The sequence below is a fragment of the Peromyscus eremicus genome, chromosome 7 (assembly GCF_949786415.1).
Source record: "Peromyscus eremicus chromosome 7, PerEre_H2_v1, whole genome shotgun sequence".
NCBI classification, from domain to species: domain Eukaryota; kingdom Metazoa; phylum Chordata; class Mammalia; order Rodentia; family Cricetidae; genus Peromyscus; species Peromyscus eremicus.
Genome location: NC_081422.1, coordinates 53,102,729 through 53,129,764, shown reverse-complemented (window position 1 = coordinate 53,129,764; position 27,036 = coordinate 53,102,729). Strand labels below are relative to the sequence as shown.

Sequence of the window (27,036 nt, the reverse complement as noted above, 5' to 3'; positions counted from 1 at the left end):
ACTTCCTCTGTCCTCAAGAGGTCTGTGGAAGGTGGAGTTTCCTGGAGATTAACTTGAAATTATCTACTTAACATCAGAACCACTTCTTAAAATATTGTAATACATTAGGTGACTAACAGCAGAGACTGTCTTGACAGCTTGTGAACTTAAAAATGTTTTCCTTGGAGCTGGAGAGATGGCTCAGCAGATAGAACTTACTGCTCTTGAAGAGGGCCAGAGTTCTGTTCCCAGCACCCACATCAGGCCGCTCACTAACAACTGCCTGTAGCTGCAGCTCCAGGAGATCTGACACCCTCTTCTGGCCTCTGTGGGTGCACGCATGCACACACATGCAAATATGTATACATACAAAGATGTTTTTGTTCCTAGTAAGATCATTCTTTTAATAGGTGCAAGAGTTCCATCCCAGTGCACCTTCTGGCTGGCCCACTGGTAGTGAGGACGGAAGATAAAGATGGCTGTGTCTGTCTTCTTTTCTGTCTCCCCAGTGTGTGCTGCCGTTGGCTTGGGTCTGTGTGCACGAGGTGCATTTCTGGCTCCAGACAGTAAGCTCAGACTCCTCCTGAGGGTTTCATAGATGTAGATGGGGGAGCCAGCCCCAGACGTCAGACATAAGGCCTTCCTCTAGGTGAGCCCTGACTGTCTAAACCGGTTCCTGCACATGCTCCTCCAGAGGCACAGCTGCTGACAGTGTCTGTGCCTGGTCACTTAATGTGTCTGCGCTGCAGCTTTTCAGCAGTTAGAGTCCTGGGTTTTGGTGCGTGTGACTCTTAGGGGTAAAGGAGTGCATAGATATCTTCCTACAGCACCGGGGGTAGGATGAGTTCAAAACACCCACATGAGAAACCAGGTGGCTAACATGCCATTTCCTTTCCTCAGGGAAGGCCGCTTTTAATGACTGGATAATTTAGAAATTATTCACCCAAAAGACTCAAAGGCCAAAGGCAGTAATAAGCACACACAAAAGAAAAATACAAATCAACTAGGAAAGTTAAGAAAACTCTTCAAGCTCAATTGTAACCAGAGAAATGCACATTTGAAAATCTGTTTACCTAGTATGTGATGCAAATGAGTAAGCATGCCAGTGCTGGAATGCACAGGGAGTGGGCACATGGGCAAGTCTGCATTTAGGCATTTTTAATTCAAGGATGCTTTCGGAGTTTATAAAGCTCTCTGTGTGGTTTGTGATAGGGAAAGGCTGGGGCAACCTGAATATCTGTCAGTAGGAGGCCAGTTAAATACAGGGATATGCTTCGGCTTTTAGAAGTAATGAGCTGTACTTCTATTTTTATACACCTATTGAATAGAAAATTAGGCTACAGCACTGTAGCTTAAAAATATGCACAAAATACAACCTATATATTATATTTTATATAGGAGAGCTCTAAGATGTCTTCTAACAGATCCGGATACACAAGACTGTCCAAGGGAGTGATAACAATTAACTCACACTCAGAAAGGAGAGTAAATGGAAATGCGAAGAGAAGCAGGGTAGTGAGGGGGTGGGACATGCTACACACTCCCTAGAGTCCAAGACTATGGCTCTGTTTTTTTTCTTTTTTTTTTTTTTTTGGTTTTTCGAGACAGGGTTCCTCTGTGTAGCTTTGCGCCTTTCCTGGATCTCACTCTGTAGCCCAGGCTGGCCTCAAACTCACTGAGATCTGCCTGGCTCTGCCTCCCGAGTGCTGGGATTAAAGGCGTGCGCCACCAACACCCGGCTATGGCTCTGTTTTGATGTGGTTTATTTAAACAGAATAAGCTGATCTGGAGGAAAGCAACTACTTGCTTATAGGAACTTGTAGAATTTGCTAAGGTCAGAAATGTTTTCCCACTAACATATGTGGTTTACATAGAGTAAAAAGGGTGGGTGGTCTGCATGCTCATCTCAACACCTGCTTTCTTTACGGGAAAAACCTGCACAATTGCATTTGCTGTCGCTTGGGTGGCTTTGTGTAGGTTGACTCATCTGGACAGAATACCAGCCTAGAAGGAGGAAACTATTACTAGTGGTTTTATGTTATTACAGCCCAGGCCTGTTTTCAAGCCTGCGATCAAGGAACTCTGCACTACCACATCTGGGGTTGGGGGGGGGGGTTGTTTGTAGTTGTCCTGTCCCACACTTGTCAATCTGCCCAAGGATGTAACTCATAGAGGAAACTAAAGGGGTAACAGTCAGCTGTCTAGGAATCCTTAATGAGGTGTCCTCTCCCCAGGACATGGAAGTTCCCTACCTCATTTCATATGGCAGCCTGCTTCCTCTCCTTTCCCTCCTGCGTAAGCCTTCATGTATGTAGGATGTTCCCTGAGGTCAGAGCTCAGTCTTCTCAGTCCCTCTCCTCCTTTTGTTTTTGAGGCAGGTTCTCACTGTGTTTCAGCTAGGACCCTGGGTTCCTCCCTCCTCCACTCCCCAGTGCAGGAATTACAGGCCAACTGCAGTGCCTGACCTTTACCTGGACGCTGGGATCCCATGCAGGTCCTCATGTCTGCACAACAAGCACGTAACTCTCAGAACCGTCTCCCAGCCTGGCCTGCTCTTCCCTTTCCATTCAGAAACATTTCGTTGAACCAGGACTGTTGTATATTGTTTCCAGATTTTTCTATTTAAGGAATTAGATGCTGTGAAACTTGCTATTTTGTATGCTAACCTAAAAATTTATTAAAAACTTAAAAATATCAGCTGTAAAATCTGTATTGAAAGCAAGACAAAACACCAGCTTACCACTCACTCAGTAGACCATCCAGTTTGCTAATGTCGGTTGCCTGAGAGAAATGCATTCCCACGAGGAAAGGCTTCTAAAACGGCACAGAAACAAGTTTCTGGCTTCTCTGTACTAGCCCCAACAAGCAGGAGAGTGTTCACCCGAAGACCCCACAGCAAACACCTCTCGGTGATGGCATTTGATTTTCACAGAACAAGAGCCGCATGTTTCGTGTACAGTTCAGTGGGGAGTCTGAGGAAGAGGCGCTGGAGCACTGCTGCAGCTGTGTGAGGACCCTGGCCCAGTACATCACCGTTCAGGCACCTGACAGCATCGGCCAGCAGTGTCAGCAGAGCCCAGGCCCACCGGGGGCAGGCGAAAGCCAAGGGAAGGAACCACTGCAGCAGGGGGTGAGTGCTGGTGTGCTGGGTCCACATGAAACCCGATGGCATAATGCATGGTGAGGACCCAGGTGAACTGTCAGGTCCACCCCCACTGTCACCTCTAACACCAGCTCCAGGTGATCCACTATGCTCTCCGAGCCTCCTCACTCACATATGCTCGAGTGTGTACGCGTGCGTGCATGCACACACACACAAATCATTTTTTTTAAAGATTTATTTTTTATGTATACAGTGTTCTGTCTGCATGTATCCCTGCACACCAGAAGAGGGCGCCAGATCTCATTACAGATGGTTGAGAGCTACCATATGGGTGCTGGGAATTGAACTCAGGACCTCTGGAAGAACAGCCAGTGTTCTTAACCTCTGAGCCATCTCTCCAGCCCCCCACAAATCATTTTTAAAAGTATCTGTTGAGTGATCTTTTCAATTCAAGGTTCATACTTTCAAATTAGCTGCCTAATCTCGAAGAAATGACAGGGAGCCTCAGCAGTATTTCAGCGTCGTCACAGAGCAAGGGTTCTCAAAGCCTGATCCCTGGGACCCAAGGCCAAAACCACTTTCATCACAGTAAAACATTATCCACCACTTTCACTGTCTGCTTTAGTAGGACCAAAAGACTTGTGGGTCTGGCTCCTGCCACTACAAGCCAAGCAGTGGACACAACTGCCAGCCGCCACACCCTTCCTTCACAAGGCATGCAGAGTAAAAAGGACCCACACTGGACGAGTGCTGGTTGTTTCTGGAAAGCACCTGGGTGGGACACTTGGCCCCAGCAGCCAAACTGCCTCTGCCCTCATATGGTGCTTCACAGAGCCATGGGCACCCACCCCATAGCAGTGCAGCTTCCAGTAATCATCTCAAAGGGAAGCTAGGCCTTTCACCCCAGATAACAATGCACACTACTTACTGACAGGAACAGAAGGTCGCAGTTTTGGTTTTAGGATCTGTCCTCTAACCTGTGATTCTCCTGCCCCAGCCTCCAGAGTGCTAAAATTACAGGGTTGTGCCAGTGTGCTGGGCTGGAAGTCTAAGTTGAAATTAGAATCTTGGAAAACTTGTGTCTACCACACAGGTGTCAGGCCTTCCTGACCCCAAAGACATTTCTGAGCCTAAGTGAATGTGATTTATTCTTTATGAACCAGTGACAGAATCTGTTAACACCTGGAAGTTAGGTGTAGTTGACTGAACCAGTATCTATAGGCTGACCAATGCATGGTACCTAAAGATTCTAAATGGCTGCGAGAGAGCTGTCCAAGTACAAAATAGACAAGTGGTGTCGGGGCATTTCAAGTGCACTGCTGCCTGTGCTGCCTGTGTACACATAAACCAGTAAGGCAAGTTAGGGCCGCACCATCTAGGAACACATGCAGACTGGAGCTGTGAGCTGGAACGGCAGATGAAGGCTCCGGTGTGCTGACTTTAAAGGCTGGTCCCAACTGGCTAGGTAGAAACACCCTAAAAGTACTGAGTCTATTTTCAGGGACTTGTCTCATCTGTAATTTGGTGTTTGGGATAGTTGAGACAGCCTGATGTTATACAAAGGCCATAAGCTCTGGTATCTGAACAGATCTAGGTCAGAGTTCTGGCCTGGTTTTGTGGTAGCTGAGTGATCTTGTGCAAGCCATGAACCTCCTCCTCTGTGAGGTGGTGAGCGAGAACTGCTGGGAACACTGAAGAGTGCCTGACAAACAAAACAGAAACCACACTGTCCATCATAACCGCTGCTGCCAGCATAGCTACCTTCTCAGCTCTGCTCTTCCTGCCAGTGAGCAAAGATCAGAACCTCCAGAGCCCAGAAGGAACAGGAGACACACTGAGGTGGCAGAGCAGACAGCTAGGCGAATCCGCTGAGCACAAGCACAGCCTCGAGCAATCCTGTCTTAGACCAAACATTTCCCAAGTTGACCCGCAACTTCTGACATGCAAATCTAGATACATGCTTAGTCTACCTTAAAAGTTGAGGCATGGCCAAGTTCAGGTCATTGCTGCATTCAAGTGTATGTCTACCAATACTATGTCCTTTTAGTCTGAAGTAGTTGTTCCCTTCTTTGCAGATAGGGATAATTCTATGTCTTTTCTATTTAAAGTTCTTGAGTCATTTCTTGGCTTTAGTTTTTACTTTTCCTCAGCCTTGTAATTTTGTTAATTGTGTCCTCACCAGGTGTTTCTCAACTCAAGGGCCCTTGAGGCAACCCACCCCACCATAGGAGAGGGCTGGGCAGGGAGTGGGGGCAGACAGGAAGAAGGTGGTAGTTCTTATGACCTTTTCTTTTAGTGAGCACAGAGGTGGGTGAAGTCTGTTACTATGTGCATAAAGCCTTCCTCTCCTCTGCTGGTGAGGAGGCCCACCTGAGTCCAAGAGTCCACCAGATTCAAGAGTCTGGCCACCCTCAGCTGCTGTTCAGTGTTGGGGGATGGTATTTTGGCTGGTCTCTTTCCCACTGGTGCAGCACCATGTGAACTGAACTAATAGGTGTCCCAGAAAGCACCGACAGCAGAGATGGAGGGTTACTAAGCACCAGAGTTTGACTTCTGTTAGAGAAACTGTAGAAACGGAACATGTGATCCAGACTTACCTAAGGGCTCCTATATACTTCCATCCCATTCCCCAACCACACCCCACACCCGCCTTGGCCTTTTCTCATTTTGAATTTTGGGTGTCCACTAGTTCTCATTGTGTGCCCATCCCTATTTGGAGAGCGGAGAGGGTACTTTCAAGTCTGGTTTTCTGTCACCAACTCACTAGCAAGTCAGCTTCTACATAGAAGGCAGGCTGAGCAACCTCTTCTTCTAGCAGACAGACATGTTTCTGATGGACAAGAGATGCCCTCAGAGAGCAGTGTGTTTTCTTTCTCTATTACCTAGCACAGGGACACTCTTCTCCTCAAGATTAGCAGTGTGGCTACAGGTTCCCAGAGCACGGCCAGGCCTGTGGATGTGGTAGGAGATAAACTTGGCTCTTAGCAGGCTACAGAGTTCCAGAGGATGGGACCTCTGTCCTGTTCATCTAATGCCCATCCTGTATCACTCAGTGCCTTGAGTAGAAACAGTTGTTAGAACTATCTAAGGAATTTTATTTAATGAAAAACTCAGAACTGCACACTGTTCAAAATGAGATTCTTACAGTGTACTCTTATTAAAATGTTGTCTCACAGCATGCAGGGGTTCCATAAGCACATAGGGTACACAGGGTGGCACACAGTGCTCCTGCTTCCTTGGATCATAGTCCTGAGTCACACATGGGTCTTCTGGGCAGAAGTGCGCTGTGATGGCTAACTGCCCATCAGGCCGAGACCACCAGGTAGACGGTGATAGGTACCTGTGCTGTGGTACCTATCACCAGGACTGTCTTTCCTAAGTGTGATTAACAGCTGCTTTTCTTTGTCCGTCTGTCTCCGAAGATGAACCCTTGGAGCTGAGGACTCAAGAGCACCCCACTGAGAGAAATCTCTAACCCCCTCCTCTAATTGCATGTTTCTCTGCAGCCTTACCTGAACCTGGAGCAGCAGGTATATGTGGCAGCTGGCACTGGTGCTCTGGAGGGAAGGACTTCAGTGATGCATCTGGCTCAGGTAATTCTGTGCTGGGTTTTGTCCCTAAAAATGGTAGTCCACAAGAATTGCTATTCCTTAAGTCTTTCCCTTGCTATAGAAAAGAACCTGAAGTGTTCCGAACAGAAGGTAGGAGGACGACGGTTGCTGCCATGTACCCTGCCCTCAGAGCACAGATGGGGGTGGCCTGTGCACACTGCCTGCCTGAGGAAATGAAGAGGGGCTGCTTACTGTGCGGGAAAGAACTTAAACCACCACCTCCCCAAAAGGACAAAAGAAATGAATTCAGTTTTGGAATGAAGATTGTAAACTATTCTAAAACAAATACCCAAACCAAACCTGGACTCTGTAATTCCTGCAGGGCCAACCTTCAGTGCTACAGTCTCAACTAAGGAGCGTTGGAAAGTAGGTGGAAGGCATAAAAAAATAAAAATCCCTATTGCTGTTTTTCGGAACATGGGCTCTGGTAAAGATGGCCCTGGAACCATTTCCAGAACATTTAACGTGAATACCACACTTCCAAGGACACAGGTGATAAAAGCCGTATGAGCTGCCCGTGCCTACAGACCCACCTCTCCTACCCCCGATTCTTTAAATCCTTGGACCAACAGCTGTATGCCACAGCTCATAAACAGTGAGCTTGGTAAGTCTGCCTGAGCCCAGGGAGCCTACTCAGCCCTTTTAAGAACTATTGCCAGGACCCTTCAGAATCTTTGGCTTGCTATCTCAGCTGCCTTGCAGACAGCTCCTGCCCACTTGTAGTTCCAGTCACATTTATAGTTGTCAGCTGTCCCCTCTGCTGGAATCCCGAGGAGTTTTTGGTTTACTATATCCTGGCTATACCCGGCAAGGGCTTTGTGCCAGCAGCTCGTGCTTTCTGCAGAGCCAGCATATCAATATGCAAGGATGAAGAGTTTTTATTTGAATAGTATCTATTAAACTGTATAAAGAGTGGTACATAAAGAAAAATAAGGGCTGGTGGGGGTGGGGGTCTGGCTTACCACTAAAAATAAAATGGGGTAGTTACAGATAAAGAACTTGAGAGAAGGTAGCAGGAAAGCAAATGCTTATGTATGAGACCCCTGGATTCAATCCCCAATCTGCATACACAGAAGAGGGGAAAAAAGACAGAACTCTTACCCTTAATGACCCAGCAACTGTGAAAGGAAAAAACCTTGTCCAGCAGTAGGCAGACTTTTTTTCTTTGTTCTGGGGAGTGACTGAGCAGGGCAAGGTGCTGCGCTCTTACAGAGGAGAACACTGCCATCAGTGGGGCCCCAGCAGCTGATTTACACAATACTGACAAGACCAGAAACAGCACGAATTTGTTCTGACCTTTTGGGCAGATTATCCTGTGAATACAAAGTTGGATAAACTTCTTGGAAGCCAGTTAATATAAACCAAGTTTATTATTCTACTTTTTTACAGCTGCATTTCAGATATATAGTGGCACATAGAATGTTTATTATAATACTGTTTACAGTTAAGAATGGAATCAACATAAATGCTCACTCTCCTAAGTGGTTAAAGTACAGTATTACTACACACATGAGAACTGTGATCAGGGCCAGCAAGTGACTCAGTGGCTAAAGGCGATTTGTTGCCAAGCCTGATGACCTCATTGTGATTCCTCGGACCCATGAAGTGGAAGAAAAGACCTGGTGTCGGCAAGTTGTCCTCTGACCTCCACATGTGTGTGTCATGGCAACCTCCCACAACCTCCCCAGCAACAAGTAAATCAAATTGATGTCAAGCCCTGTCATTGGCATGGACAATCATAGCACACTGATTTTTTTTCTTAAAGCTATGAAATACCATTCTTTCATTTTTATAATATACTAAATTTGAAAATATATACACTGCTGCGTGTTAACAGCGGCTCTCAGTGGAGAACACGATGGCCTGTTTTCATTTTCTCTGTACTTCCTTTAGGCAGACTCTAAAACTCTATTTAAATTTAGAAAGGTAAATTCCTGTTACCGATACATGTTATTCTTAGAAAATACTCTTGCACACAGGCAGTAAGCCATGTAGTATTCCCACAGAGAGAGCTACCTTTCTGACAGGCGTTATCTACCTGACAGCATTAGTGTAAGCATGCTGCCAGACACATGAGCCAGAGGTCCCAACTAAGAGGATCTCAACAGCTGGAACTCACTGACTCCACGCTGTCAAGAGATGACATCTTTCAAATGGTCAAGCACAGTCAGACTTCAGTTTGAACTCTAATAGTTAAATGTTGCTAACTTATGAATTGGTTTTCAGGGTTGGTGATGTAGGCCCACATGAAGCCCTGGGTTCTATTCATATGCCTGTAACCTTAGTACTCAAGAGGTAGAGGCAGGAGGACCAGGAGTTCAAGATCACCCTTGGCAACATAAGGGATTTGAGACCACCCTGTGCAACTTGAGACCTCTTAAACAAGAAACCCACAATCAATCCCAGTGCCAGGATTGCAGGTAGACCACACTACTTCTGTTCACATGAGTTCTGGCACTTTATGAGCTCCTCTCTCCAGCTCCTTAATTGGTTTTAAAATGTTGCAGGTTACCCAAAGCCATATGAATGTCCAATAAATACATGAACTGATGCTCAGTATTACTTCTGATCAGAGAAATGTAAATTAAAACTACAATGAGACAGCCCTGCATGTTTATTAGAAAAGCCAAAATTAAAAACAAACTCAGAGGGCCAGTAAGGTGGCTCAGTGGGTAGAGGTACTTGCCAGGCAAGCCTGATAACCCAAGTTCAGTCCCAGACACCCTAAATCCCAGCATTCCTGTGGCAAGATGGGAAGCAGAGATAAAAGAATTTATTGAAGCTCCAAGGCCAGAAACAAGAGAGATCCTGTCTCAACAAGGTGGCAGGAAAGAACTGCAGTACCAAGTGCTGGACTTCTAAGTGCACAATGATAGGGCCCTGGCAGTTTGCCTTAAGTTACTTAATACACTTAGTATATGGCCCAGCCATGCTACTCCTAGGTATCTGCCTACTTTAATAAATGAAACTCTGAATTTAAAGAGGCACAGTAACACATGCCTGCAATCCCAGTACTTATATAAGGTCAACACAGGAGGGTTGTGAGTCAGAGAAAACTGTCTAGGCCACATGGTAAGATACCATCTCAAACAAACCTTCTGAACATTTATAGCAACACAAAGCAAAACCCAGGCCAACTGAAAGAGAATGTGTGAATTGTGGTACACCTGCACCACTGAATATTTAATTTCAAAAAAGGGAATGAATTACACATACACTTAACATTAACCCATATTAAGTGAAAGAAGCCAAGATACAGATGCTCTCCAGCTTACAGTGTGGCTGAATCTGTATCAAGTCATTGTAAGGCGAAATACATTAAAATGTTTCAAACACCTAACCTCTGGAACATTATAGTTTAGCAACCTAAGCAAGGAGTACAGGCTACAGACCTTCGTGCCTGGGACAGGAAGCCAGAGCTCACCATGCTGCCTTCATCTCATGTTGCTGCCGAAGGAAAGGACAAGCGCTGAAGGGCAATTTCTACGGAATGCATACTACTTTTATTCCACTGTCTAGTCAAGAAATCAAGGGAGTGAGACTCATTAAAAAGGAACTGTTTACACTATGATTTATTGTACAGAATATAACATTTTTTAAAAGGCAACATGAAGGCCGGAGAAGAGATTCATAGTTATCCAGCCTTAAGGGTTTGACAACAGTCAACAGCACAAGAGACTTTTTTTTTTAGGACACAAAGCATCCTGTATTTTGATTGTGGGAAAGGTTGCATGTTTCTGTCAAATTACTCAGATGGCCACCACCAAAAACAAAACAAAACACAAAACCATGACTTTTGTCGTTTGGATGGTCAGTTTACAACCACCTCCCCCAACCTTGCTTTTGTTGGTGATGCTAAGGATCAAACTCTACCCTTTATCTGTGCTATTCAAGTATTCTATCACTAAGCTACATCCCCAGGTGGACACCTATTTCCATTTAGAATCCACCTTCCACATGAAGAATGTTAGTAGCATAGTGTTTGTTCCCTGGATCTCAACTTAAGGAGATGTATCTATAAAGGATCCAAGCTTCTCTTATTTTTTGTATACATCTAGAAAATATAACAGTAAATACTACCTAGCTATAATATAGGCATTTGGGACCAGCCTGGGTGATAGTGAAACTCTGGTTTGTTTTTTGTGGGGGTGGGGAGACAGGAAGCAGGGAGAAAATACAAGTGTGCGAGAGGGATGAAGGAAGGAAACATAAACACAACATAATAAATGTGAAACCTAAGTGTGGAAAAGGACTTTGTAAAGCCAGGAACATTTTAGTTTTGGGGTAGTGTTCCTCTAAATTTTAAGGCATTGTTTCCTGTATTATATCATCTGGGATAGTGTTCCCACCCGCAGTCAACCCTCCCCTTTTTTGGCACCCCTGCAGACTCTCCTGGCATCAGAGAAGCTGCCCCTAGCCTATGAACAATCTTCATGGGGAGCAGAAGAGTTGCGCCCCTTTCTACGCTTATGCCTCATGGATCAAAACTTCCCAGCATTTGTGGAAGAGGTGGAGAAGGAACTTAAAAAGATCACACAGAGCTAAGAAACCAAAGCCCTGAACACATATGCAATTAAGGAACTGAAAATATTTGAATAAAGAGTATTATTCCAAGCACCTTTTATCAATGTTTTATTGTTAAAAAGAGGTGAATCCACTTTTTTTTTTTTGTACACCATTGCACTTCAATAATTACACAGAACACAAGTACATGCATCTACAGTTAGTACCGAATGAGAACCCAGTCAGGTTATAAAATCTATCATCAATCATTAAATCGATGTGAAAAATACAGTGTCAAACCAAAAAGTGTAACTAGAGTTGCATAGAGTATCACCATGCTATTAACATTTCAGGGTCATTGAAAACAAAAGGGAAATTATAAAAGTTGCCTTGATCGAATGTACAAGAATAAGGTTCAACACATCAGTGCAAAAGATTTCAGAATTTACATGATTGACAAAAGGAAAAGTCACTTAAAAAGCAATCATACATATATACTGCAATTCATTACAGCTGTTCAGTGGACTGTTCCAGGTTCTTAAAAGTTATAGGGTAAGCCCTTAGAATGAGACTTAAGTTTACACTCTCATGTACCAGAACTGCAGCTTCCTCATCTGACAACAGACAATAAGGAATGAGTATCAGCAGCTTAAAAATGAAACAAGCGTTTAGTTTATTTTGGATTTCTCCCACCCCCAAAAATATAAATATATATATATATTTATATACTGTATATATCTGTAGGTTTTGCTGTACTTTACAAAATGATCACTAGATGGCAGCAGTGCATTTAGAGCTTTGCCAATTTAACAGCTGCATATGTAAAAAATGGCGCATGCATGATCTGATCCTCAGAGGACCTTTTCACTTCTATTTAAATATTTTACCAAAGGGAGGGGAAGCAACATTCACAGCACATCAAGCCCAAAATAGTTTACACCTTCTACACTGAAGCATTGTTTAAAATGTACCTGGCTAGGTCACCCTTATAGGAGAGGCTAAATAAGGCATGCTTTAGACGGTCATTGTGGTGTTGCTCACTTGAAGGGAGAGACCAAAGAGGTCCAAGCAGAAAATGTAGCAGGTCATGATGCCACCGTTTTCAGGAACCTAAAGAGCTGTAAAGGAAGTATTGGAAATTAAGAATATGCACTGTCACTCACAGCTGTCAGTGCCACATCAAACCAAGCTTTGGTTCAAACAGCATGCTCAGGGATGTGGGAGGAACTTCTGATCTCCATGTGTGTAAGCATGCTTCCTTACGGCCACCATCTCTGTCTTGCCTGCAGCGGAGATCACGCATGGTACTAACAGGCTTTTGGGATACTCTAAGAAGGTAACCATTTTTTTCTTTTTAAAATATGTAAGTAGACTGCAATGCAAGGTATTTATATTGTGAAATAAACCTAATATAAATATGTGGGTCAACACAGCTGAAATACATTCCCTTTCCATACACTGCAGTGAACAGAAAGAACTTTTTCCATCAGTTATCAGCTATTCTGAAATAAACAATAACGTCTTACCACATAACACCAACTACTGAAGAATTCGTAGAAAGGTGAGCAGAGGCACAGTTCATTTGAATAGAACTTTTAAATCTCTAAAGAAGGCCATACTTACATTATAAGCAGTACTTAATTTGTGTTTCTCTGGCGCAAGTTTTTATCTTTGTGATTGTTGGTAGAGTTGGTTTTCCTTTGGAGGAAAAATTGCACTGTGTGAGTTCAACTAGTCATTATCGTTTGAAAAATACAACACATGGAAACAGAGACTCTTCACTTCCTTCCATCCCTGGTGTAGCAGCAAAGTCTACTTCTAACAGTAGTGTATAACATTCCTTACATAAAGTACCTCCTACTTTCAATGAATAGATCCTTCAGACTCCCAAAGGCAGACAATGCTTTCCCTTAGATTTCTAAACTATACTTACAGGGTTTCTCTATAGCGTTAGAGCCTATCCTGGATCTCACTCTGTAGACCAGGCTGGCCTTAACTCACAGAGATCCACCTGTCTCTGTCTGCCTCCCAAGTGCTGGGATTAAATCAAGTCATGCGCTACCACTGCTCGGCTTGAACACTTAATTTCTTAAATGATAAAAGATGACCAGCAACTAGCCATGCTGAGCCCTTTGGCCATTAACCCACCAACTGCCCCTCTGGCTTCTTATAACGTCCAACTCTAGGAAAGCCTGGTAGCCTTGGACTCCATGTTACAGCTCCATCTCTCTTGTCAGCAATTGTTAATGGAACTAGACAGTAGTTTGTCTAATTCTACAGTCCAGTTTGAAGTTGACTTGGTTATATTGCTTACTTCTATATTATCAATTTAAGCATGTCAAACACATAATGTTTTTTCAATTTCTTTTGCATACTATTCACTTGTATGGCTAAAAACAAGACCTGGCCTAGGAATCAAGAGGTCACCAGTCAGAATTCTGTCAGGCTTAAAAAGTGGCGGTGGTGGCACACGCCTTTAATCCCAGCACTCGGGAGGCAGAGCCAGGTGGATCTCTGTGAGTTTGAGGCCAGCCTGGTCTACAGAGTGAGATCCAGGACAGGTACCAAACCTACACAGAGAAACCCTGTCTCAGAGGGAAAAAAAAAAGTGTACACTGCAACTTTTCATTGTAAGGGAATTGCCTTCTCTTACAATCTTTAGTATTCCTTTTGGCCAAACTGCAAACACAACACAATTCAAACTGTAAAATCTATCCAATGAAGTACTCACATTGGCCCGGCTGGTTCATCATCTATATGAGGTGTTCGGTTTTTAATGATCCATGAGATATAAGAGAAGAAAGGAGAAAGCCATTAGACTCTGCCTAAGAATGAAGAGGACAGTCAAGTGCAAGTGGCAAACATGGCTATTCATAGCATTTATTAAAGGCCATTCCATCTGGAGGTGCAAAACACTCATGAAGTTGTTTCTAGATTCAGTTTTAATGGCAGATATGTTCTTTCAATGGTTTTAGTTAACACTTTGAATGCTCGTCATGAAAAACTGCAACTGTAGCGGACAGATAGGCTGCAATATCATTGTACTCATCTTGTCCCCAAGTTCCAGTGGTTCACTCAAAATAGATGAGAAGACAAACCAACATTTCAGTTGTAAAATCCTGCTGTTTGTTTTCTTGTGGAGAATGTATGCAGTTCTTCAATGTAAATGGATGTGTACATTCTATACATTTAACCACACATCCTCACTTCCCCAGAGGGCACTGTTTTTCCTGCTGTTTTACAATCTTTATGAGGTCACTGATCTGAAGCATGAGACTGAGGAAGATGAAGCCATAATAGTTCAACCTAATCCTTGGCTACCCATGCTCAACTGGGCCAGGAAGAGACATATGAGAAGCAGAGGATGTTCTGTGACATCATAGGGAGAGCTGAAGAGTGACACCCTTCTATAAAACTCCACACAAAAAGATGGGCTCACTATTATGCCCTGGCCAAAACAAGAAAAGCCATAGGATGTTTGTTTTTTTAACTAAAAAGTTTTTGTCATTTGCATTTAGAAGCCTTATTAATACTTCATAATTCTGACAACTTGGTCTTCTTAGTAGATATGCATACATCGAGAAAATATTAAAATAAAAAAAAGTTATTTAAAAACTCACAAAAGGAGGACACCAAGTAAGCACCCTTTGTTTTTACTGTACAACAGTTGGGTGCTTTCACTGAAGGCATCTAGAAAAACTCTCAGCAGGATTCCACAAGGGGGCTTGGTGCACATGAAGCAGTTATGGAGATTACAGTCTTGGTGTAGGCATCTGCAGGAGCACATATCAGGAGTAATGTCTGTCAGGGAGACATTGCTCCACCTGTTCCTTTCAGGCAACGGAGAGGCAAAGCCACCGCCAGCACACAGTGACTGGAGCAAAACAGGATTTAAAACAAAACAAAACAAAACAAAAACTAACCACAAACCAATGACTCATCAGCAAAACAATAGGCTAGCAACATACCAGTGTCCACAGGAGTCCACTACTAACAACACTGCTATTAAAACAGGTACAGAGAACAAACTAGGACTCAGGACACCCAAGACATCTGTTTGCTGTGTATGCAGTGGAAAGATACAAGGACATACCAGGTACTAAGACACACAAGCCCAGCTTGAACCCTCCCCTCCACAGCCTACTGCTCAGCACCCAGGGCAGGCCAATCAGATAACATGCTAAAAGCTAAGCACCTTGGGAATTTAAAGACGACACAGGAACAAACTGATTAATTTTAGTGTGCACCCCAAAATACAAAATTCTAATGCAAGACAGCCAAATCCACTCCCAACTTTAAAAAAACAAGAGAAGGGAAAACACAATAGCAAGGCCAGTCTTTTCCTAGCAGGACACTAGACTAACCCAAGCGCACTTCACACCACATTCATCTCTTTTGGCGTGGGGATGTACCCTGGTGTCTAAACCACTTTCCAACGGAACAAGCTAGCCACATGCAAGGGTTTGCATGTGAGTATGAGCAACAGTGTCTCTGGTGGAGCTGCCATGCCTGAAAGTGGGAGCAGCTGTGACTCACACTGTGTCTAAATCCCAGGAACCCCCTTCCATTCCCAAATCCACTTGGACACCACAAAGAAGAGGACACCCCACCCTACCCGACCCCGTGCTGAGCCACTGCCTGCAGCACCACTCTCCCATACAGGCCAGACAAAAGAACACCTTGACCTCCACAGGAGGTCAGGAGAGAACAGAGCTACAGAGAGAGGCACAAAATAAAGTAAATGAGGACTAAACAGCAAACTGAAAATCCAAATTAGTTGTGAAAGTGAATGAAGTAAACTTGAAGAAAGTGTTAACATTATGAACTGTGCATTGTATAGACTGAAGCGGAGATTAAACAAACTCCAAAAGCATGCATATCGCTCACTTACCACCATGTTTTTAAGGGTTTGATGCAATTGAAGGGGGAAAAAAAAGAAGTCACAGTAACCGACAAATATCAACATACCCCCAAACCCTCAGGTCAAAGCCGCCTTAAAGACTGTTCTCTCCACCTGGGGATTACTCACAGCCACTGGCTAGATGAGAGGAGAGGACTGAGGGAGAATGAAACAAGATGCTTCTGGAATCCATTGGATGAGTGTGACGCTCCTGTTGGAGTGGTGCACAGACTGATTTGCCTGAATGTTCTCTCCTCGCTGAAATACGGCTGCCCTCAAGGCCCGCCCCCCCATCCTGACACACACACACCTTATTATCTGGGGTGGGCACTCTGAGATGCAGTAAGTAACATACTGCACCCACTATACAACATAAAGTGATGGCTTTAGATTCAAAACAGCCAAGAGTTGATTCTGGTCAAAGCCCCTATGCCACTTTAATCACCTCACTGGTGTGTGTGTGTGTGTGTGTGTGTTCGTGTTCCCTCTTTCTTTTGTGGAGTGGAGTAATAAGATCTTTATTCCCCACTGTATGTGTGTGTGTGTGTGTGTGTGTGTGTGTGTGTGTGTGTGTATGTGTGTTCGTGTTCCCTCTTTCTTTTGTGGAGTGGAGTAATAAGATCTTTATTCCCCACTGTATGTGTGTGTGTGTGTGTGTGTGTGTGTGTGTGTGTGTGTGTGTGTGTGTGTGTGTGTATGTGTGTGTGTTCGTGTTCCCTCTTTCTTTTGTGGAGTGGAGTAATAAGATCTTTATTCCCCACACTGGCCCAACTCCCTACATGGCTGAGGGTGACCTGCTTCCGCCTCCTAGGTGCTAAGCTTCCAGGTATGCACTGCCATGGACGTTTCTAAGTTGCTGAGGATCAAAGGTGGAAGCATGCCTGCCAGGCACGCCCTCTACCCAGTAAGTTACACCCTCAGCCACCACCACCACCCCTTGGCAGAACCTGCTATCTAGCCTAGGCTGGCATCAAACAATCCTCCTGCCTCAAGTGCTAGAGTTTATTGTGGTTTGCCCCATCTCTGAATCATTTTCCATGTTTCATCTGTATTTTCTCACAAGGTACTTGTGACTGACCCTAGTTAAGCACACGGAATGTGTTTTGGTGTCACTTTACCAAGTCACCTCGTTTCCGGCATCTCTGGCCTGCTATGAAGCTCCCTATGCTACCAAATGCTTTGATCAACTGATAGATTTTGGACTATCAGAACAAGGCTTCAGTTCAAAGTGTCTAAGAGAACTCAGGTCACAGTTACTAAACAGTGCTCTCCCTCTTCTGCCCCTCAAACTTGCTATGCTAGTACCTCCTCCACCAGTAACTTCAGGAAGAATCCTTTGACCAACTTACAAAATTACCCCAGTGTGAAAACTGAAGAGTTTCTGATGCTAGTATTTTCTTTCTTAAATCAGCTGTTTTAACTCAATGCCTTTAAGGACACCAAAATATCTAATAGAACTGAAGGCCCCAAGACTGAGCAGGTTCACCCCAGCCTCTGTTTACCAGTGGGCAGAAGGAATCCTGGGAGGGATATGTTAACTGTACTCTGAGCTGAGTCAAAAAGGGACTAACACAAATGTGGCTCCAAGTAGGAGTCCAGTTGTAACAGAAGGAAGACTGCACTACTTAACACTCTCGGCGTACTCTCCATGAAAGGCAAAGCTCTGAATGGACTCTGTAATTGACTTGTTACTAGAAACACTAAAAGTGAAGTGCATGTGTAAATAATCTGCCTATGAGATAACTTATGTGGCTCTGGTCCTCAAAAAGATCTAACAGGGGACTAAAGGACTGTGTGATTTCTTCTATGAAATGGCCTGAGTACTCAGGAGATAAATGGACCAAAGCCGCTTTCAAAGAAAGCAGTTAAGCTCAACCATATACATTTTCAGTGTGAGAAATCGAAAGGGACACATGCTTTTCTAGTTAAATTCTGTATTTGTGTTCTTTTATATTGTTGCACTGTTCACTTAGTGCTTTCTACTTAAGCAGAAAAGTTACCAATAACTAGAGACTACTGAAAATATAAGTACATGAGTTCCTTTTTAGAGTTCACTGAAGCTCAAATCAACCACAGATGTTGGTAATAAACTGCCTATTTGGTAAAGAAAAAGCACACCAGACCTATAAAAACTTCACGTTTTCATAGTGGCATAAAGAGGCTAACAGCCATGATTATAGGTAAGATTTCATCACTAAAACATTCTGAGTTTGTCTCAGATAGAGTGCACCTCTTCATTCATCCTCAACAGACTAAAAATATGTATGTGTATCTACAAGTAAATTAAGGGAGGAGAAAATAGGAACAAAGCATCAGTGAGTTTGCCGTTCTTATGAACTGAGATGGGAGCTGAGGAGAAACTTAACAAAGGAAAGGCCACAACATAAGGAAAATTCACTGAAGATCAACACACACCCCTCTTCCAGAAGAAAAGCCAAAACCCAAAGAGGGAGATGGAAGCAGGGAGAAGTCTGACAATGCTGAAGGGGGCAGGGAAGTGGAGATGGAAAATGGACCCTGGACCATACTGGCTGTCAGGAAAGGAGAGATGGTGAACACTGCAATCATTCCAGAATCCCAGATTTTCACCCAATCCAACAACAAAGAAGTAAAAGCTGCTTGCATGATAATATTCTCCCGAAACGAGTGCAAGGAGGTTTTACTTTGCACTTACCCTGCAGTCATCTGTTTTACGTAGAACTCATTCACTATATATAGAAATGTAGCTTATTATTTTCCATCCAGGAAGCTGTTCGAAGACTGGCTCTACCAGCCACCACCACCCCCCCCCTTCAGTTTAACCACCAAGAACTCTTAAGAGGAGAGCTGCTCCCATGCACAGGCATGTGCCTGTCAGACAGAACTACCTTTAACAGTTTCTAAAGTCTAACCTAAAACATGCTGGGACAGAAACACTAACACAAATGGCTTGTAAGACTGGTCCCTCTGGTGAGGACAGGCTAAGCCAATGTGCAACTGCTGTGAAAATGGCAGCCACCCTTGTCTTAAATTTAAAAACCAGGCTTTGAAGCCCATCTTTGCCTTTTCTTAGCTAACTTTTTGGCTCCTCAAGCATTATATAAGTTAAAGGTGGTATTTGGCACAGCTAGTGTTGTGTCTGTCTCAGTCTCTCTCTGGTCTTTTGGGGATCCCATCCCCTTCCAGTGATGAAGAACAAACTCCAGGTCTTGGGCTCTAACACTGACCTAAATCTAAGCCCTTAGGCTCCTAAATGGCAATGTTTGAAACATTCTAAGAGGATGGGCCCTTTTTAGGAATGAAATGTAACTTCCCAAATAGCCAAGCTGTAAACATATGAAAGGTAGACAACCTTCTCCCTCCCTTATTCTCAGGTCTGAATACAGGTACAGCACTCTACCCTGGGAGTCTTAACATTTAACAAGAAAAAGAAAAACTTGGAGAAAAGGGCATCAGGGACACATGAAAATCCTAAGAATGCAGCTTCACGTCACAGAATGAGAAAGCAAAACTGGGGACATCCTTTACTGCAAGGAACTGGACAAAAGCCCCCCTACTTCCAGCTCGTCTCTCCCATTTTTCTATCCGGCTCATCAGGACGGAAGCCCACCAGATCTCCTCAGAGATGAATGTCAAGACCTCCTGCCCATCTCAGTACTGAACTCCACTCAGACTCTACTTAGTTCAGACAAGAGACTTAGAGCTGCTAAGAAGAAAGGAAAAGAAAGAAAAGGTGGTTGTTGCTCTTAAACATTCTTTTCAGAGTCTAAAGCCATGCCATGCTTTTGAGGCTGTACTCTCTCCAAGGGAGTACAAGATCTCACTTGGTGCTGTCCACTAACAGATATGGTATGATGTGGAGAGAGGGCAACACACTACTGCTCAGTGACATAGATCCATCAAGTCTGGGGGAGGACACTGTACCACAAGTACAAATGGTAGCCAGCACCACCACTGCCCCCAGGCAGTCTGCACTGAGCTTGGGGTACATCCTCTAGTCTAGACAGTGACAGGCAAGGGGCAGTTATGGCTAGTTGACCAATCAATTTCTATTTGCTGATACAGTATTATAGTTCATAGGGGAGAAGATGAAGAGCTTTTTAGTGAATACTAGTGATTCAAGCTTCGATAAGTTCTCTGTTCTATTCATAGGGTTAGAAATCAAAAATCTATACCAAATATACAAGACTTTCCCACAGCTTTCCCGATTTTAAGCATATCCCGCATATCCAGGTCTTATGCTTTCTAGTAACGGTTCCAGACGGGTCTACTCCCATGGCATCTTCTGTAACTCGGGGCCAGCTGGAGAAAATGCCCTGAGTGTGTGCTGAGGAGTTGGCACTTGGCTTCCTAAACCTAGAGTAAGCTACATCTTCCCTACCATTCTTGTCAGTGGGACACAAACAGAAAAGCCAGAAGAGAGCCTTGAAGACCTAACAAAGAGACCAAGGAAAGGAACCCAAGTTTGGCTCCTTCTAATGGCTTTCTGAACAGTCGTCTAGACTGGGCTGGGACAGTTACCTACAGGGACTATGCCAGGTAATCATGTGACAACCAATTATATACCTTAAATCTGCCTGAAAGGACAGGTGGCCTGTGATCTTGGGGTGGCTTCTAGGCTTGACTTGGATTCTCCTCAAGCTCAATCTGCCTGATGATCTGTATTGAAGGAGGACAGAGCTGAACAAAGAGTTTGACAGCTGCCCATTCACCACATGGCCTGAAGGCCAAGGCCTAGGGTTTGGAGAACACCTAAACAGGGAGAGAGCTAATTATATCTCTAGGTGGCTAATACAAAACTTGTGGGGAGTGGAGAGCACCGATTAGCACTAGTATCAAAGTTCTCTTTCTTCTCTTTCGGTACTTAATCCAGATCCTTATATTCCTCTTTCAGTACTTGGAAACCACCCAAGAACCAACCCCAACTTTACTGTTTTGTTGGGATGCTCTTACCATCAGGAACCTCATCTGGCCTCTTCCTCTTCTCATACACAACAATGATCACCACAAGGATGATGATTTCAGCCAGAATTCCCAAGAAAGGCCAAAGTGGGGCAAGGTGGCTCCGTACCCTGAGGACGGTGGAAACGGAGGCAGTGCCAATGGAGTTGGTGGCATTACATTCATACTCGCCGGGATCTTCTGTGATCTGGAGATTCATAATGTTCAATTCAGTGTAATTCTCCTTGTTGATGATGAAGAAGCGACCAGAGTTATTGGAAATGTCCTGGGGGGAAAGAGGCAGGTCAGAGTACATGAGCTACCCAAGGAAGGGTGACAATATCCTCATTCTTATCAGAATAATGGCTGGAATGAGACACCATCTTTGTTCGGAGGATTCTGAGCACTTAACAGATGACTTCCCTTCAGGGTTCAATACACTTCTGGTAGAAATAGGGTACAAATTTCCATTACTGTTGATCCTTTGAACTTCTCCAACTTCCAGACTGAGTGGAGGCCTGCTGCTTGCAGACCCCTACAGACAGAAAAATTAACAAATGCTGCTTCAAACAACAGGGGAGAAAAACTGCAGCTGAGAAGCGAGATACCCAATGTCTGGCATGTCTGAGAACCTCAGGACTGTCTGGTAAGAGCCAGCACATTTATTTCTTTACCTGACCAGTCCTCACAAGTCTTTAAACTTCGCTCAGAAGCAATGCTAAAAACTTGTTCTCAGGAGGGAGCAGGGAGAAAACCCTGACTTCCCTTCCAGGACTCTGGGATTAAAGACTATTCAACCAATCAACAAGTATCTACTAATTAATAAATACCTATATATCTCATATCCTATTAAAGGGAAGATACACAAGAAACCTAGCTTCAAGAAGGAAGGAGAAAGCTCCATAGGCAAATGCATTTGTTATGCAAGCCTGTCAACCTAAGTTCCATCCCTGGAACCTAGGATGGCAAGAGAGAACAAACTCCCAAAAGTTGTCCTCAGACCTCAGTATGTGTGTAATGATAGGATAAGGCAGGGCAGACATCCAAAGGGATGACTGACTTCAGGAATATGTTTTTGGTTTTGGTTTTTTTCAAGACAGGGTTTCTCTGTGTAGCTTTGCACCTTTCCTGGAACTCTGTAGCCCAGGCTGGCCTCGAACTCACAAACAAAACAGTGCAGGATGGAAAACTGGGAAGTATTGAGGAGCCATTGCAGGAGAGCCAGGAAGAGCTTCAAAGAGCTGGCCCTAGTACAGGGTCATGGAGCTGTGACAGGTATGGAGCACTCTAGGCATCTTCACCCTGCACTAGCAACAGCTAACAACATACAAAAATAGCACAGATAAAGAGGAAGATCATCTTTCATATTATCCCAGTTACAGCATGCTTGCATTTTGTGTGGGTACACAGCTGAAAGAGGGAACTCAACCTTCACAGTGAAATTCCAACTTTCACCTTTCAAGAAATGAAAATACAAAGTAATTTCAATCAGTTTTGGCAAAAGCCAGAGACAGCCTTTCTAATGATCAGAAGAGAAATGGATATTCCTTTGTAGCCCTTTAGAAAACACAATGGCTTTCCCTGAAAATACTCAGCTCAGCATCTTCACCTCCTAGCTCCTGATGCTCTTTACTAAAGTAGTTCTAAAAATCACTGTTGACACCAGAGTCATCAATACTTGACATGTTGCTATCAAGAGGTCATAAGATGGGAAATACACAGGACTTGAAATAAAATTGCATATTATCCTTGATTTTGCCAATAACTTATGTTGTTCAATATGTTACTTTTCCAAAGAAGCTGGATTAGATGAGCTGCAGAGTCCTTTCTGATTCTGAGGGATGGTAATAAAAAAGGATGCCTATAAAGTATAATCTGGGCATAAAAGCTGAGGTGGATGTATGAAAATCCCCTCTCAGGAAAGGAAATTGTTTGGAAATCACTGAATCAGAGAATAAAAGACTCCAAGGCACTATTTAAACACTGTCAAGAACCACTCCACAGGAGCCAGAAGATGGCTCAGCAGTTATGAGAGCTTGCTGTGCAATCAGGAGAACCGGAATTCTGATGCCAGTGCACATGTAATAAGCTAGGCATCCTGCATACACCTGTAACCCCAGCTCTGAGAAGGGGTGGCTACAGGAGGATGGCTGGCTTCCAGACTAGCCAAGAAAATATGAGCCCCAGGTTCAGGGAGAGGCACTGCCTCAGCACATGGAAATGGATAGAGGAAGATTAATACCCTCTTTGACCTCCACAAATATGCACAGGTAGGTCAAGCCCACCCCCAAACAAATAAAGTTTCAGAATTATTTAGGGCTGCGGAGATGGCTCAGCAGTTATGAGTACTTGCTGCTCTTGCAGAGGACTGGAATTCAGTTCCCAGCACCCACAACAGGCAGCTCACAACTACCTGTACTTCTGGAGCAGGAGTACAGGTAGTACACCCTCTTCTGGCCTCTGTAGGTACCCACACAAATGTGTAAACTAACACAAAACACACACACACACACACACACACACACACACACACACAACACACACACAAATAAAATCATTCCACAGACTGGAAAAAAATGTTCTTTGACTTTTTTTGAGTATCTCTTGGTCCCTTTTCTTCTGAAGAACAAACAAAAACAACCCGTTCCAGAATCATAGCAAAACATTTAGATTAGTTTTAGCTCTGTGTTCTACTGTGAAAGCAAGCAATCTAATCTCTTACCAGACAGACAGCTTTAGCAATGGAGTACCGACTAACCTCCATATTCATGATGTAAACTGTAATTCACTCCACAATGGTCCAAGCCATCCTACATTCAAAGAAATAGTTGTTGCAATAACTGGTCCAGATGTCTGGACCCCCTCAGGAAAAACTCTAGTAAGCAAGCAAAGAGATTTAGGTATAGGTATAGGGCTACCTCCTACTCACCTGGAATATACCATTCTCCTTCTTGCGCCATATCCATTCTGGATGGGGGTAGCCAACTGACTTGCAGTACATCATGGCATCCTGCCCTTCATTTTTGTTTTCACTCCGTTTATGGCCAGTGATGTCAGGAGCAGCTGTAAAAAGATGTTAAACTGTTACCACCTGAGTAGGATACCAAAGGCCTTACCTACTGGCTCAGAGCCCTGTTTCTAATACTATCATCTGAAGCGTTTAACTAATTATTCTTTATGAATAAAAACTCAGAAGACAGATTTCAGGGTAAGAATCTGACTGATCAGAGAGGCGGAGAAGCAACCAGTGACCTCCTCTTCTCTCCTTCCTCCATTCAAGAAGCTGAGAATCTTTCTAAGCCCCTCCCTACTACTACCTGTGTCTTTCTGTATGTCCTTGGTCCTCTGAAACCTCTATGGCTAATTTAGTCAGCTAATAGCTAGCCCCGCCCTCTGATTCAAAGTAAACTTTATTGGCAGTCTCAGGAGTGTCAGAGTGCACTCAAAATATCCCACAATTATCATCAGCTTATCATATTATCAAAGCTAAATATGAAAGTGTGTCTAAAGAGCCTTTCAGGTCAGAATAGGGTAAGCGGACCAATACTATTCCCTACACTTACTTACCAAAGCAGCAAGGAAATATCAGGGTTATTGATATAAGAATTTCTACCAGTGTAGAACTGGAAAAATACACAAGCTCAATTGCCCTAACTGCCCAAATACCTTCCTCAGAAAACATTCAAACAGAAGCCATTGTCACTTACATTAGTACAAGTTTTCTTCTTCACACACCTGCAATAACTATATATCATATCAAATGTCATGTATTTTCATAAGGAAACGAAAGATTGAGCTACTAAAATCAAGGTTATTGTAAGATATATGAAAATGGATGCATGCTTGAAAAGCTTAATCACTAAGAACTAAGGACCAGAGCTCTTCCAGGAAAACCAACATCAAGCCCTTTGGGCTTAACAAGGAGGACAAGAATAATCAGGGACCTCAAACCAACATCCCCAAGTGTTTGTTAGAAGAATAAAAACGTGACTTGAGACGTGTCTACTGGGAAGTGGAGGCAAGTATATGGAGATTTCAAGGGCAGCCTGGGACTACACAGCAAAACCCTCTCTCCAAAAAGGAAACAAACAAGGCTGCCACGCCTGACAGCCTGATTTAGATCCCTGCAGCTCACATAGTGGAAGGACAGAACCACACATACTGTCCTAACACTGCCCCCCCCCTTGCCGCCACACACACACACACACACACACACACCACACGAACCACATATACTGTCCCCCAACACTGCCCCCTCTGCAACACACACGCACGCAGGCACACACGCACATTTACATAAAATTAAGAAACAAACAAAAACTGTCCTGGCGTTCATATAGAACCACAGGAGACCCTGGATGGCCAAAATAATCCTAAACAAAAAGAACAATGCTGGAGGGATTGCCATTCCAGATCTTAAGATATATTACAGAGCACTGTAATAAAAACAATATGGTACTGGAACAAAAATAGATATGCAGACCAAGGTAACAAAACTGAAGAGCCAAATACGAGTACATATAACCAGCCATTTTATAATTGATAAAGATGCCAAAAACATAAACTGAGGGAAAGAAAGCATCTTCAACAAATGGAGCTGTAAAAAAATTGATGTAGAAGAATGAAATTAGACAACTTGTACCTATCTCCTTGAACAAAAAACTAACTCCAAATAACCAAAGATCTAAACTTGAAACCTGAAACTGCTACAAGAAAATATAAGCATACTTCTTTTTTTTTTAATTTATTTATTTTTATTTTATGTGCATTGGTGTTCTGCCTGTACGCATGTCTGTGTGAGGATGTCAGATCTTGTAGTTACAGTTATTAGCTGCCATGTGGGTGCTGGGAATTGAGCTCATGACCTCTGGAAGAGCAGTCAGTGTTCTTAACCGCTGAGCCATCTCTCCAGTCCCATAAGCATACTTCTATGATACAGGAAAAGGAAGGGACTTTGTGTCCATTTGCCTACCAATTAAAGGCAACAATTGACAAGTGGGATATTCCTAAAACTAAAAAGCTTCTGTACAGCTAAAGAAACAATCAACTAGTGAAAAGAAGTTCACAAAATGGAAGAGAATCTTTACCAGCTATACATCTGACAGAATTAACACCCAGAATATATAAAGAACTCAAAACAACAACAACAAAAGACTCATTCAAAAAATGGGCGTGGGAACTGGAAGTTTTCAAAACAACAACAAAACAGCTAATAAATAGCTTTTTAAATTAATTAATTAATTAATTCATCACCTCTAGCAATTAGGGAAACGCAAATCAAACAACTTTGAGATTTCATATTACCCAAGTCAGAATGGCAAAGATCAAAAAAACAAATCTCTAACAAATGGGGAGAGGGGGAACCCTCATTCACTGTTGGGGCTGAAAACTAGTGCAGCACAATGGAGATCAATGTGGAGAATCCTCTAAAACTAAAAATAATGACCCAGCTATACCACTCACTGGCACATGCCCAAAGGACTTGACATCCTACTCCACAGACACTGCTCAGACATGTTCATTGTTGCTCTATGCACTGTAACTAGGAAACTTAAACAACCTAAATATCCTTCAACTGATGAATGTATAATGAAATGTGGTACATATATACTATGAAATACTACTCAGCTGTAAATAAAAATGGTATCATGAACTTTGCAGGTAAATGGACAGAAAAGATCATATTGAGTGAGGACACCCAGATTTAGAAATACAACCATCACATGAGCTCTCTCATTGGAAGCTCCTAGTTCCAAATCTCCAGGTGTGAGGACTTTATCCTAGAGTAACTGCAAAATCCAGGGAAGTAAAAAGAGACCACTTGGGGGGGAAGGAGGTGGGGAACAATAGAGAGGGGAATAACAGGGAAATGGGAAAGGGGGGGGGGCTCTAATGAGAGAGGAAGGAGATAAACACAGAAGGAGGGAGGAGAGTGAAGTAACAGTAAGGATGTCTGAAAGAGTTAACTACCTTAAAAAGACCTATAATACACGTAAGTCTGTGTGTGTGTATGTATGCGT

The 27,036-nt window shown here is 43.5% G+C and overlaps 2 protein-coding genes across 3 annotated transcripts in view; one reads left to right on the top strand and one right to left on the bottom strand.

The window, feature by feature from the left end:
* The window catches only part of Rec114 (REC114 meiotic recombination protein), a 108,652-nt gene extending 97,342 nt beyond the window's left edge, over positions 1 to 11,310 (top strand). For both annotated transcript variants that reach the window (XM_059268001.1, XM_059267999.1), the window contains 3 exons: positions 2,912 to 3,109; positions 6,589 to 6,675; positions 11,080 to 11,310. In XM_059268001.1, the coding sequence (XP_059123984.1) occupies positions 2,912 to 3,109; positions 6,589 to 6,675; positions 11,080 to 11,238 (444 nt within the window). In that variant the 3' untranslated portion in view covers positions 11,239 to 11,310. The remainder of the gene's footprint in view (positions 1 to 2,911; positions 3,110 to 6,588; positions 6,676 to 11,079) is intronic.
* An 816-nt stretch (positions 11,311 to 12,126) lies between these two features.
* The window catches only part of Nptn (neuroplastin), a gene marked incomplete at its 5' end in the record, with an annotated part of 34,393 nt that continues 19,483 nt past the window's right edge, over positions 12,127 to 27,036 (bottom strand). The window contains 5 exons of the mRNA XM_059269040.1: positions 12,127 to 12,314; positions 12,820 to 12,894; positions 13,928 to 13,949; positions 21,029 to 21,302; positions 23,946 to 24,079. Of these exons, the coding sequence (XP_059125023.1) occupies positions 12,834 to 12,894; positions 13,928 to 13,949; positions 21,029 to 21,302; positions 23,946 to 24,079 (491 nt within the window). The remainder of the gene's footprint in view (positions 12,315 to 12,819; positions 12,895 to 13,927; positions 13,950 to 21,028; positions 21,303 to 23,945; positions 24,080 to 27,036) is intronic.